This window comes from Cupressus sempervirens, chromosome 9 (genome assembly GCF_028749045.1).
Source record: "Cupressus sempervirens isolate cs-2001-9-10 chromosome 9, ASM2874904v1, whole genome shotgun sequence".
In the NCBI taxonomy this organism is placed as follows: Eukaryota; Viridiplantae; Streptophyta; class Pinopsida; order Cupressales; family Cupressaceae; genus Cupressus; species Cupressus sempervirens.
In genome coordinates, this window is record NC_143126.1 from 365,281,541 (window position 1) to 365,295,184 (window position 13,644).

At 34.0% G+C, this 13,644-nt stretch overlaps 1 protein-coding gene across 10 annotated transcripts in view; it reads right to left on the bottom strand.

Moving 5' to 3' along the window:
• Positions 1–13,644, bottom strand: part of LOC149538810 (protein SEEDLING PLASTID DEVELOPMENT 1-like) — a 228,623-nt gene that overhangs the window by 12,949 nt on the left and 202,030 nt on the right. For 5 of the 10 annotated variants that reach the window (XR_016356109.1, XM_089800129.1, XM_089800127.1 and 2 more), the window contains exons 7-8: positions 6,353–6,529; positions 6,051–6,215 (exon numbers count right to left, since the gene is read on the bottom strand). The exons of 1 other annotated variant lie outside the window; for it this stretch is intronic. Coding sequence is in view for 6 of the 9 variants with exons in the window: in XM_089800129.1 (XP_089656255.1) it covers positions 6,051–6,215; positions 6,353–6,529 (342 nt within the window). In the remaining 3 variants the exon portion in view is untranslated. Of the gene's footprint in view, positions 1–5,140; positions 5,333–6,050; positions 6,216–6,352; positions 6,530–13,644 lie in introns of all 10 variants that reach the window. 4 more of the 10 variants (XR_016356108.1, XR_016356110.1, XM_089800130.1 and 1 more) reach the window with 2 other exon arrangements.

Here is a 13,644-nt window from a genome sequence, read left to right on the forward strand (position 1 = left end):
GGCGTAAGGGCATAGGAAGACAAGATTCGATTTACAAAATTCCATTGGCATATATAATAGGCATAGGAAGACAAGATTCGATTTGCAAAACTCCATTGGCATATATAACACTGATAGAAAAAATATAGTGGACAAATTCATTAAGGTGGGCATTAAAAGGATCCGAAGATTGATTTGGTGATCTGGCAAAGGCGGAAATTGTAGGAACACCAAAGGATAATATTAGGCATTTCTCTGATTTGAGGCATATGGAGATAGCTTATGATTTGACGAAAAGGAGAGAAGTATTTTTGTTATGTCTAATATTATTTCTATTTAATTTTGTGAATTTAATAAGGAAATAATATGTTGAAAATATGGAGTAAAATATATATAGAAGATTGAATATATATATATTGTGATATTGCTATCAAGATTTAACTATGTGATTTTGAGTCAAACTCATTGACCACTTAGTGCATCACCTAGATCCAATGAGTGCTAAGTGTTTCATTTATTCTCATGAGAGATGGATTCATGTTGAATCACTAATGAAACATGGGTCATTGAGTTTGACTCAAAATCACACAGTTAAATCCTGATAGCAATATCACAATTTGATTCGCTGTGGAAATTATCTCCTACTTATCATATGTATATATGTTCAAAATATATTTTTATGTATATTTTATTGGAATAATATTTATTATTATGTAGAATTGTTCTTATTTTATTTATTTTCAATACATATTATAAGAGCAATGTGCCTTGATCTTTTCCTTTTAGAATGTTGTTACAGGAAGAGAAAGATTGAAATTTAGAGGGAAACTGACATTTGAGGCAACTTTAAAAGAGAGGGAGCTTATAGAGGACATGATATAAATTTAGAGGGAGTAAACCAGATTGTGAGGGATTCACTAATGATATAAATTTAGAATACATAGATTGCAAGCTGTGCGTAATATAGGTTTAATCAAAAGATCAAAAAAATACCTTCGCATGAACAAAGAAAATTTGAGTTGTTGTGAGACGTTGATGAAGCTTTTAAGAATTTATTTGAACCATCTACGAGTCTCTCTTTGATGAATGAAACTTGATGTATAGATTCATTCATGTGGCATAATCATACTCAATCAAGATATTGGCGTATTGTGGACAAGTTTGAGAAAATGGAAGGACACATTCCCTTCTACTGTTAAGCTAAATGAATGTTTGGAGTCTGGACCTTCAATGGGTGGAAAGAGAAAGTTGGAACTTAGAAAGGAGTTGCCATATTTGATACAAAATTGTTCAACAATATAAGAATGAGTAAGAATTTTACATTGTTGGGGGGATAATAGTCAATGTTCCATTCCCACTTGAACCTTCTTTAGAGAAGAGATGTTCCATTCTCAAATAATCTAAGAAGACAATTTATGAATCTTCATGTGCACATAAGTATTCTTATCTTTTACATTTATCTACTCATTGTAGTCTCTCTTATTTGTAATTCTATACATACTATAAGCGTTATTTGCCTTGATCGTTTCCTTTATGTTTGAGGATGTTCTTATAGGAAAAGAAGGTTGCTACTTTACACATGCTACCAAATATTGTGCAGACTCAATCTAGTAATAGTAGCTCCAAATACCCCAATGATCAAGACGGATAAAGTGAGGCTCTTGAAGCAAACATCTTTGATGATTGAGACTATGAGATCCTTCTACATTAAGAGGGAGTATGACACTTCTTCTAAGGCAACACAAGAGCTTAGAAGATTGATACTCAGAGGGAGTCTAGAAATACATGTGTGTGACAACATGATTTTGATGGGCCTACTCCTATGTACATATCATGAGGAAGTGATGACTTATCACCAGAGAATCAGAAAATTGATATCAAATTTAGAGTGAGTTTGACAAGAATCCTTGGGGTAAGAGAGCCTCTAAGGGAGTAACTACAGAACTTGACCTCCAATGATCATTGTTTAGAGGGAGAATTTTAAGGTGCAATCCTTTGTGAATGATATCTTCTCTATGAGGAGAAGTTCTAAGTGAAATTCCTTGTAATGCATTCTTCTTTGTGACAGAGAATTGAGGTGAAAGCCTTTGCATCACCCTCTAACTTGGTTCATGGTGGTTACTATTTCACATATGATATGTAATGAAAGGTGACGATCTTTCATTGACATTTATAAACATAAGGTAACCATTATAAGGTGACGATTTTATAAATGGTAGACCTATTATCATGACATACTTTATTAAGTTGTCCCAGAGTGTTGGAAGTCATGATAACAAACATATATAAACCGAAACTAACCATTATAATGTGACGATCTTATAAATGGTAGACTTGTCATCATGACATAAGTCATGATAAAAAATGTATCATATAGAAGGTAATCATTGTAAGGTGGCGATCTTATAAATGGTAGACCTGCTATCGTCACAAACTTCATTATGTTGTTGCCCCAGAGTGTTGGAAGTCATGATAACGAACGTATCATGATTGGACTTCATTAAGTTGTTGTCTTGGAGTGTCAAAGATCATGATACTTGTCATGATAGAGACCATGACATTGTGATTTCTTGTTATGTGATATACTATTTTAAATTGTTGCCTCAGAGTGCCGAAAATCAGATAATTCATATCCATCTAGGATATGACATATTCTTTTGGTAGGCATCAATGGTTTGATGCCAGAGGACATACCAAAAGAATATACGTATGATGGATATTATGTGATTGATATTTCTTGTTGAATCATACTTCGGATTATATTAAAAGATAACATCTATGTTGATGGATTTATATTGATATCCCTAAATATATCATTCAAGGAGTATCATATTGAGATGATATCTCTTCATATACTTAAGAGCATAATGTGTTCTATATCAATCCTCTCTAACTAAGAGGGAGTGTTAAAGTTGTAGCTTCAGTCGGATTGATTTTACATGAGATACATTATTGATGGTAAATCATCATTTAGATAAATATCTTATATATATATGGTTATTTATATTACTAATATATTAATATATATTAACTAGTGATGATTAACCATAGAGACATGTCTCCTCCTCTCATTTTAATAAGCCTTCAATTTGCATTTGGAAAACAATCAATACAATGACAATTGTTAGTACATTTGCAACGATCATATTAAAACCAAGAAGTAGGAGCTTTTTCATAAAACATTCGTTATTTTTTGTGACAAATGAAAAACCATATCATGTAGCACAATTCAAAGAAGAATTTCTTATATAAGAAGAGTTCTAGAAGAGTTTGAGTCCTACCTTGTGCTATTGTGATTTCTGTGTATAAATGAGACAAGCCATCATTTTTTTTTTCACTTAGTTTGAGCATAGGCTACTTTCCCATTGTCTTAGGATTGAGGTGGTTGTAAGGAAAAAGAACATCCATCCTCTTACCTAAATTTTGAATCACATTATGAATCTTATTGCTTACATATCAAACGCACCGAACGCCACCATAGAAATGATGGTTTACACAAATGTGAAAGTGAAGGTCTTCACTTCCTCTATAAAGCCTACTATGCAAAATAAAACCAAATCATAATATCAAAAAGTCTAGGATTTTCTCAACTATCTTTCAATCAATATAGAAATTAATTGTCAACCTAAAGACTAATTGTGTAATGTGATCTGATATTAAATTAAACAAAATACTAAGGTCCTAATCTATCAAATCCCATAAAATTTCGTTGATTTTACTCTTTATTATCAAACATGATAACAACAAATCACTCTTTTTTAATTTTCGATCTTTTGGGAGTGCATTTTTTTCTAATCTTATTTAACCATTTTATTTTCTTCACACTATCATTTAAATGTACAAGGGAACTAATGAAAATGCTACTTTAGTCACTTTAATTGACATACTTTTTATATAGATATCATATATCATTGTTTTAATAATGTAAAAAAATATTGAGTAAGGGTCTAATAGAATGATATGATATAAGATAAAAGTGTCAAATAATCAATTGACAAAACTATCTTAATCAATATATTATGCTATAATAAATTCTAATATATTAATGATATTTTTGAATAAAGTAATATTTTAATAGCAATGTTTTATCTATTATAATATTTTAAAATTCATTTACAATTTTAAATTTAAAAAAAATTAAAGATCTAAAATGTTTAATTTAAGACACAAAAATTACTAATTGACAATACAAATTATTAAACTATTTAAATTTTCTCATTCTTTGACCTTTGTAGACAAGGTTCCTCTACATTACATAAACACAATTAGCACATAGATGACAAGAACGTTCAACTTGGATTAGTCAAATGTTTGGCACCGATATTCGATGTCTATACAGCAGAAAATTTGCACCTGATTTGACAGTTTATGCAATTTATTAATTAATTTTCAAATCACAAAACAACTGATTTGTGATTTTAAAATTAATTAATTAATTGTATAAACTGTCAAATCAGGTGCAGATATTCGGCTGTTTAACCAAGGGCCTGATATTTTCAAGACGATGGATTTAATTTCGCAGCAAATTGAAAGTTATAGATTTAAATGTGAGGAAGAGTAAATCTAATGTCCAAGGAGGAATTGGGAATTGTTGCACGAATGTTAAAGACTTTCTTCAGTGTCAGACTACAAAAGAGGGTCACCTAGTGATTTTAAGTGTTCATCCTTAAAAGCTTTCAGTCAGATGCTCATAGAAAGCATGATGACTCATGCTCTTATTTAGATGATTGGAAGATATACCGTAATTACAGAACAAGAGAGAGGGCGAAATGACAGGTGAGGCACTGATGCCACTAGGCCTAGTGCGTGGCTGCAAAGAGGCCTAGAGCAACATAAATATTTTACAAAATAAAAATAATTACAATTAAAATTCTTTTAACTAGACCAGTAAAGAAAGCAAGCTGCGTTACAGCTCCTACATTCTAGAAGTTTAGACTATTTCAAAGTTCTGAAGATTTTTAAATCCAACATTAATGTTTTCTTATCGTACAAATTTGTCTTCAGCTCATATTTATCTCCTACTAATATCGATAATATAATGGAAACACTTCGATCAGTGAGAATACAAATGTGCACGTACTGCCGTCTTAGAAAGGGCAAAACAAGTCTAGAAAGGAATTTTGAAAAGATGAAATATCTGAAACTTGGAGGGAATAATTACCATTTCCTTCAGTGCCTTGCAGGCAAAAATTCGGGGTCAATCAGGCTTCCACCAAGAAGGGGGTAATAAAGAGGAAGATCTTTGCTTCCATGGCCGACTCATTGGCCGCAACGAGAAAGGACGGTTGCATCCTGCACAGGTGACCGCAGCAGCTGTACGGTGAACATGTTTTTTCAGTTCTTTCATCAGTCGCTGCGAACATGGAAACATGTTGCTTCTTCAAGCTTTTTCACTATTCAGTGTGAATGTTAGTGGGACAGAATAGCGCGGAAGTTCTGGAATTTATTTATTTTTTGGATAAGAAGAAATAAAGACAAAGCTCCAGAATTTTACTTCTTATATTTTTTGGACTGAAACATAAATGACCAATAAAAAAGGAATTAATATTAAAAAAAAATTAAATATAAAGTTATTCAAACCTTAGAATGTTAGATTATTTTTACTTTGCAAATTAATAGACAGGTGCTACTGAGACTAATAATCATTTCCATGGAACAAACTATAATGAAGAATTGTAGACCAAAAGGGTTTAGGGTGGATAGCATTTTATTCACTAATTATTAATTATTTTAATAGTATTAGCTTCTATATTCTTAATCCATTTTCTTGATCATAAACGTAAATATTACATATATTACCTTCATAAATTTTGCATATCCTTCCGATATTCTCCAAAATACATATTTCCCACACACCAGTGGAGTTTCCTTTTTAATAGACTGATAGTGATAATTAAGTAAAGGTTACGACATTCAAACATCACAATATAATATATATTTTAAATCCACCAGACTGATTTTATAAATGAGAAGCAAGCCGGAAGAGCATTAAAGATTCTTGACAGTTATTTCAACATGTTTGTCAAAAACTATCTTCTTATTCTAATAAGTAATATTCAATTAGTATTTACCTCTAAAGCATCAATCTCCTCTCGAGAAGTTTTTCTCTTAGGTGCTCCATCTGAAATTTCAATATCATTCTGGAACTGCTTCAAGGGCCAGGGAGAACTAGTGCCTAGAGTCTTCGTTCCAAGAATTGTATGCACTGCCCTAACAATCTTTGCCATTGTATTACTCTGCAGATAAAATTATACAATTTCAGTTTGTATTTCATGATTTCCTTTGTTTTTCTAGTTGGGCATGATTGAAAATGAAAAGGGTGGGGTAATAACAATTGTCAGCATCTACAATATCTATTTAAAACCAGTATCACCTTTATCACAAATATAGGTAGTCCCCGATATTTAGCCACTCCCCGAATCCATGAGTTCTGCTTGAGCTTAGAATATAAAGCAAGCACTGCATCAGCTGCTCCAATATCATTTGTGACTTTTATTGCACCCTCCAGCCCCATTACCTCTATCACTTGTTGCAAATCAGATTCTGTGATCTAAGTGATATGATATATCAAGAGAATTAGTCATCACATGAAGAAAACCCATATATTCGATGTATTTTTCCAAACTATGAAAGTTCGTACCAATATAAGATTTTTTTTGAATTTCAAATCTATGTTAAGAGATAAACATTAAATTATTGTATTAATTAAATAATGAGTCGGTATATCTCCATCAAATGAATTAATTTGATTTGAAAGAACATTGTTGGATCTTTAAATTGATTCCAATCAACCACAATATGTCATCAAAAGATTCCCATAGCATCCGAAATAAAATAAAATAGGACAGATTTACACATGCCAATCTTCATTCATGCATATACAAAACCATAAAGTGAACATTATAGGATGACATTAAAAGACCATTACTATTTTCATCCATAAAATTATGTTATTGGGTATGCCCCCTTGACTCTTAGTCCTATACTGAACAGGTCTGTTGACAAGTCCTGCCCAAGAGTGGCCTGAGCTCACCCAAGGTCCTGCCCAAGCACCACAAGTTTGTTGCGGGGCCTTCAATGTGAAGGATCTACAGAAAACTGGGGTGCCTGGCTGTGACGGGTCCACAGAAAACTTTCGGACAAACCCAAGGGCCACCCAAACAAAAATAAAAATAAGTCATTTTATTGTGAAGGACTGCATCAAACTTCGGGTGACAAGCTGCAACCTTAGCTGAACCTAGGCCACTTTCAAGAAAACTCGAGAACTCAATTGGAAGTCTGTGGACAAATCCTGCCCAAGAGTGGCATGAGCTCACCCAAGGTCCCGCCCAAGCACCACAAGTTTGTTGTGGTTCCTTCAATGTGAAGGGTCTACAGAAAACTGGGGTGCCCGGCTGTGACGGGTCCACAGAAAACTTTTGGACAAACCCAAGGGCCACCCAAACAAAAATAAAAATAAGTCACTTTATTGTGAAGGACTGCATCAAACTTGGGGTGAAAAGCTGCAACCTTGGCTGAACCTAGGCCACTTCCAAGAAAACTCAAGAGAACTCAATGGCTTCCCAAGCAAGAAATTAAAGCAAATGTCAGTACTTAAAAACAAGCAAAAATGTACCAAATACGTAGTTTCACCCTCAAGTGGTAAAATTGTGAAAATGGTGTATGCCATGACGTTTTCTCTAATTTTAAAGCACTTCATTTAGGCTTGGTGTTGCAGACTTTGCCCCTTCGTCCAGACCTATGGGTGCTTCCCTTAGACCCTATGAAGGACACTGCTCCTCAAACCCATTGAGGATGTTGCCCTCAAACCCCCATGAGGACAGTACCCCTCAACTCCACTAGGGCATTGCCCCTAGATATCCACAAGGAGCATGCCCCCCAAAACCCCATGAGAGGCACTAATCCTCAAACCCATTAGGATCTACATTTAGACACGACTTATTGGGATATCTTGTTACATGAGAAACTTGATAACAATGAGGTGGTCTCAGAGTGGAAATTAAAACCGACAACTTGGACAATTATCTTTATCATTAGCATAACATAATTGTCAACAATGAAATATCATACTTGTAACTTCATTGTATTTTTTTTTATATAAGGAAGGGACTCTTCATCAAAAAAAGGGAAGCAATGCAAAGAGATAGATCACTTCTCTTTTTCAAGATTGCACATTTGGAAGGAAGATGTCCCAATAGGCTAGGAAGGTCACGAGTGCTAAATGAGGTTAATAATCCATTCCCTAAATATGTAAAATTGAAATGGGAAACAATAATGATATAAGAAATGCTGATTAGGAAATATCTATATGCAATGGGAAAGAAAATAGGAGATACGTTGGTTTAGATCTGAATATCAGACAAATAGAATCCCAAAGAACCTGTAAATGCAGAATTGATAGCCGAAGACAGTAACATGACTCCCTGCCAAATCTAAGCTGGATCTGGAGGGTACAAATCGTCAAACATGTTTTGTACCTAGGTACAGATCGCAAAAACTCAATCTGTCTTTAGGTTTTGACCTGGGGCCCTATGTCATAATGTTGATGGTAAATTTGATCTCATGGTCAACCTGCTTGATTTTTAATCCTTGATTGAAATGATGTGACATGTAAATATATATCCTATCTCTCCTCATTTTGAGTTCATTTTGAGTGCATCTGTTATCGTCAAAAGCATTCCAACAATCAAGCACAAGGAAGCAAAAGCGAATTCAAGATCCTTGTTTAAGGTATTTTCTTCCATAGATCTATAGCTTCTTTCCCATTAAAGGCCCAAGTAAAGGAGTTTTCTATCAAGAAAGAAGATCCACATTCATACACTTTCATCAAAGTCTCCTCTCTCTTTTCTCCTCAATCGAACATTGTGGCGAACTACAACATTTATTCCATGATATTTTTCTTTTATGATTTCCTTTTGGGTTTTTGTATTTAGTCAACGCTATTGCATCAACATACTCGATCACATTCAAAGAAGTATTCACATTGCCAAGGTATGATATATTTCATTTTCTAGCTCTAGCCTCTGCTATATGACAACACATTTTTCTTTTATTTCATTTCATTTTTAAGGTTGACTTCTAAGAAAGGGTTTGACTGAGGCAAACCCCTCTATCCAACCTTCTTTTCCATTTCTGTGTGTGTAGCAACAGGTTGCAAAGCTATTGGGAAAGAAAGGGAATTGTTGGAGAACCCTTGGAAATTGGAAGCTAACACCCAAGGTACATAATCGTTTTTGCAATCAGTACCTTGGTACAAAACAAGTTTGGTGATTTGTACCCTCCAGATCGGGCTCAGATTTGGTAGGGAGTTAGGTTACAGTGTTAAGGTCTCAGATTTGCATTTACACATTTTTTGGGATTTTGTTTGCCTGATATTCAGATCTGAAACAACATATCTCCTTTCTTGATGCCCAATGCATATAGGCATTTCTTATAATTTCCGATTTCAATTTTACTATTTCAGCAAAGGCAATACCCATTTAGTGCTTGAGACCTTCCTAGCCTATTTGGGATACCTTCCTTCCGAATGTGCAATTTTGAAAAGAAGTAAGTGGACCATCTCTTTGCATTGCTTCCCTTTCCCCACTGTACATTTTGGTGAACCCAACCCATACCACTTCCATTCTGATTTTTGGTGTTAGCTCTCCTTTGTACACTTGTTATATTTCATTGGCATTCATGGAGTTTACTAAGTTAGATTGGTGTGTGATAAACTATGTTGTAACATTTCTTCTTACTTCTCTTTATCAATCACGTGGAGTGAACAATAATTTCTTGCATTTCATGATGTTTGTTGTGATATCCCATCATTTCAAAAAACAATAATGTAAATAGGGGCAAGGAAAGAAACATACCTTGTCTTGTATATATATCTGCACTTCTTGCATTTTCCATAGAAGTTAGAGTGGATATAGTGACTGATGGAGCTTGGCTCTCACCAAGGCATTCATCCCACCATGGAGATACATAACCTGATGATATGTAGTAGTGAATCCCAAATACTCACTCGTGTATACCATTAGTGTAATGCAAATTGCATGATGGACTGATAGCTTGATGATTGGTTTGTAGCCATCATCATGTGATCACCATCATGATGTGTCACATTTCACACACATGGCCACCCACATGAGGGTATCCATTCATGATGTGCCATCACACATGCATACTCAGTCTCACATACACGACATCCACATCATAAATATATGCATCCACACAAATGTAATTGCATCATTATCATTATACCATCATTACTGCATTATTAGATATGCATTCACAATATATTGCATTGAGCATCATATTTGGAATTCCGACTATATACACATCTCTGTGAGATAACAAAGTTGACGAATATGTATATCATCGGGACTGATATTACCATGCATCATCAATACATGATCAGGCATCACTTTCAATTCATGTATCGGATTATATACTTATTACTGTGCTATCATACAAGTCAATGACATTATCGTACTAGCAAATCAATAATTCATGATTAATCATGTAACTAAATGCACTTAATGGTTCATGATTAATTATGATATTGTTATCAATAATCATCAATCATTATTGTGAACAATAAATTACACTTGTTATGATGGGTTACGTCTTTCCACCCATACCCTTTCATCTTTCGAAGCACATATTTATACAAGTTGATCGGCTCACCAAGAAGGCAGTGAAGATTGATATTTTATAATCTTATACTTTCCTTTGTAAAAGGACACGATTCCAAAGAATGGGAAGGTTACGATAGCAACCGTTAGTGTAGGCATTTCATCTATATATTAGAGACTTCATGACTTCAAAGAGCATAAATCATTTTCAATATAGCAAAAATGGCTCATATATCAAAGAAGTATCACACAGACAATTCCAGAATATCAAAGATAACGTATATTTTTGCCTGAGACCATTGTATCAAACTGTAGTTGCAACATATATCACATACAAAAGATCAAGAATAGCCATATAGGTTATTGTGCATATATTATATTGCTATATCAGAAACAACCTCACATTGTAAACTACATTCTAGGCATTTTAATGCTCAGCGTATGCATTTGGAATTATCAGTAATATTGTATTTGCATTCACATTGCATTATTTATTGCTTGTGTTTACCCCCATGGGTAACAGGAACTTATTGCATACAAATAGAAAAGAAAGATATTCAACACAGAATATAGAAAGAACTCAATAGCATTTCATTCCTTCAATGATCACCACATACAATAGTATATCATATATCCATATCCATACCCTGTTCTATGAAGAGAGTTCATACATATAATGCCCGAGGGGATGTGAGATGAACCATCGCACCCGTGTAACTCTTTTGATAATGCCAACTGTTTAACTACCCAAGTTTCCTGACAACATCATCCCCCACAAAAAGAAAGTTGTCTTAAGACGACGACATCCAAAATGTCCAGGACGACAAAAAACAAAACAGGAATGAAGACAACTACGAAATTTATGACTAAGAAGAAGAAGGGGGCATAGGAAACGTCCCTAAAGGATGTCAGGTGATTAGCAGTAGAAGAGGCAAGTTGCATCATGGAAGGTCCCAATTGAGCATGTAGCTCATAAACCTATGTAGTCTTTGCCTCCAACTTGTACTCAACAACTGTTTGAAGTTCTAGGGTCGACTTCACCATCACCGCAACCTCCCAAAGCTCTTTTTCTTTTTCATCAACCTCCTTCCTAGCTCGGACCAGGCTAGTCTCTAAAGTCTGCATCTTAGTACTAGTCGCTGCCAACTATTACTCAAACGAAGCTATCTCTCTAGCCAGTCTTCTTTCAATAGCCATGCATGTTGCCTTCTTGGCCTCAATCTCCTGGGTACGTTGAGCTAAGTCTCACTCTACTGCCTCCAACCTGGTGGTCAGCTCCTCCTAAGTTCTTTGTGTATCCACCAATGTAGCCTCATGTCCAGTTGAGACATATTCAGAGTGCCTCAAAGGGTAGTATCCTTGACGGAAAGCCTTCTCTATCTTGTGGATAAGAGCTTGCACCTCACTCTCTTCCATTGGCATGGGGACAACCCATGTCTGCAACAAATTATTCTGCAAAAGTTGCGAGACAATCTTATTGTACAAAGGTAGGGCGACACTGTAAGTCAACAGTCACACCCCTCAAGGCCCAAGCCTCTGCGACAACCACCATCCAATGTCCTTTGGTAGCCAAGTCTTCCAAAGATGCCGCTACCTCATCTTCCTCGAACTACATCCTTGCCTCAACCAAGTGCACAACCTTACCTGTTGTCGAGGTCTCATCTGCATGATGCACTGCTGGCTCAATGACCAACTCTTTTGTCTTGTCCTTTTCCATAGGCAAGCTCAATATGCTTCCCATATAGTGGATTTATCTCATGAGCCATAACTAGTATATATATTTTATTTTTAATTATTAGTTATGTTGAGAGTAACTATTAGATTAAAGGTTTATCTTTATGATTAATCAGTATATATAATCATTGTGAATTAATTAAACTATAACGATTACATAGAATATTATTTTGTTTATAAACCAATATTGATATAATTTGTCTATAATATTACTAATAATAACTAATCTATAATATTAATAAATGTTAATATATAACCATGACCAATAACTTACTAGCAAACCATAGAATAATATGGACCATGGTCGTCTTAGTAAAATCTTAATAAATCAAACTCTAAAAATAAATAAATCAAGAATTGAATCGATGTATAATGGGAAGTCACATTGGTTACCATTATACAAATATTATTTGATGTACACAATATGGGGACATTACGAAGAAACGAATTGAAAATATTAAGGAGAAAATATGGGAGCCGTTTAAATCACATTTAGGCATTAAAAAAATACCAAGTAAATAAGGACAAGACTGCCACTTTAGAAAAGATAAGAAACATAAAATAAATTGAATTTCCCTTTCATATTATTTATTGATAAGGTCAAGAAAAAAATCAATAAAGCAGATTAGAAATATATTCAAACTTCAAAGGAGTTTTAAAAAGGTGTTAAGAAGTAGAGAAATCAACACCAAAATTAGATATTTAAAAAGATATGACCTTAGACTTTAATAATAATAGATTGATAAATTATACAGGCTCATTTATATTAAATAGATATGATATATTAATAATCTTTAGTAATCTTGAGTCATATTGATATGTGAAAAGGCACCAAATAGGTAAATGAAAGTTGAAGTATAAGAATTAAATATATATTTATATATGTATGTATGTATTTAGATTAAGAGTCACATTACACATGGTCATAAGTGAGGCATATATGATACTATTGCTAATATACAAGGATATATATGATAAATTTATGTATGTATATAAACGCAATCTATTCTAAATAGAATATATTAATGTAATAGCAATTAGTCTTATGAGTATAAATATTGTACAAGGTATATATTTTGTAATGCAAAGGAATTAGATCTGTTATAGTCTAACCCCTTATTACCTCACTATAGTTCTAGGAGTTGATAGATGGTGTTGTGTAGGGAAAGGCAGAGTAAATCCACAGAATGTACTGGTGTCAAGCGCCTTACGACAAGTAAATCCACGCTCTCCTTAAGATGAGATTGGAGGGAAGTAAGGAATCAAGGCTTAAGCATGTCAATTACTAAATGCATTATTTATTATATACTGT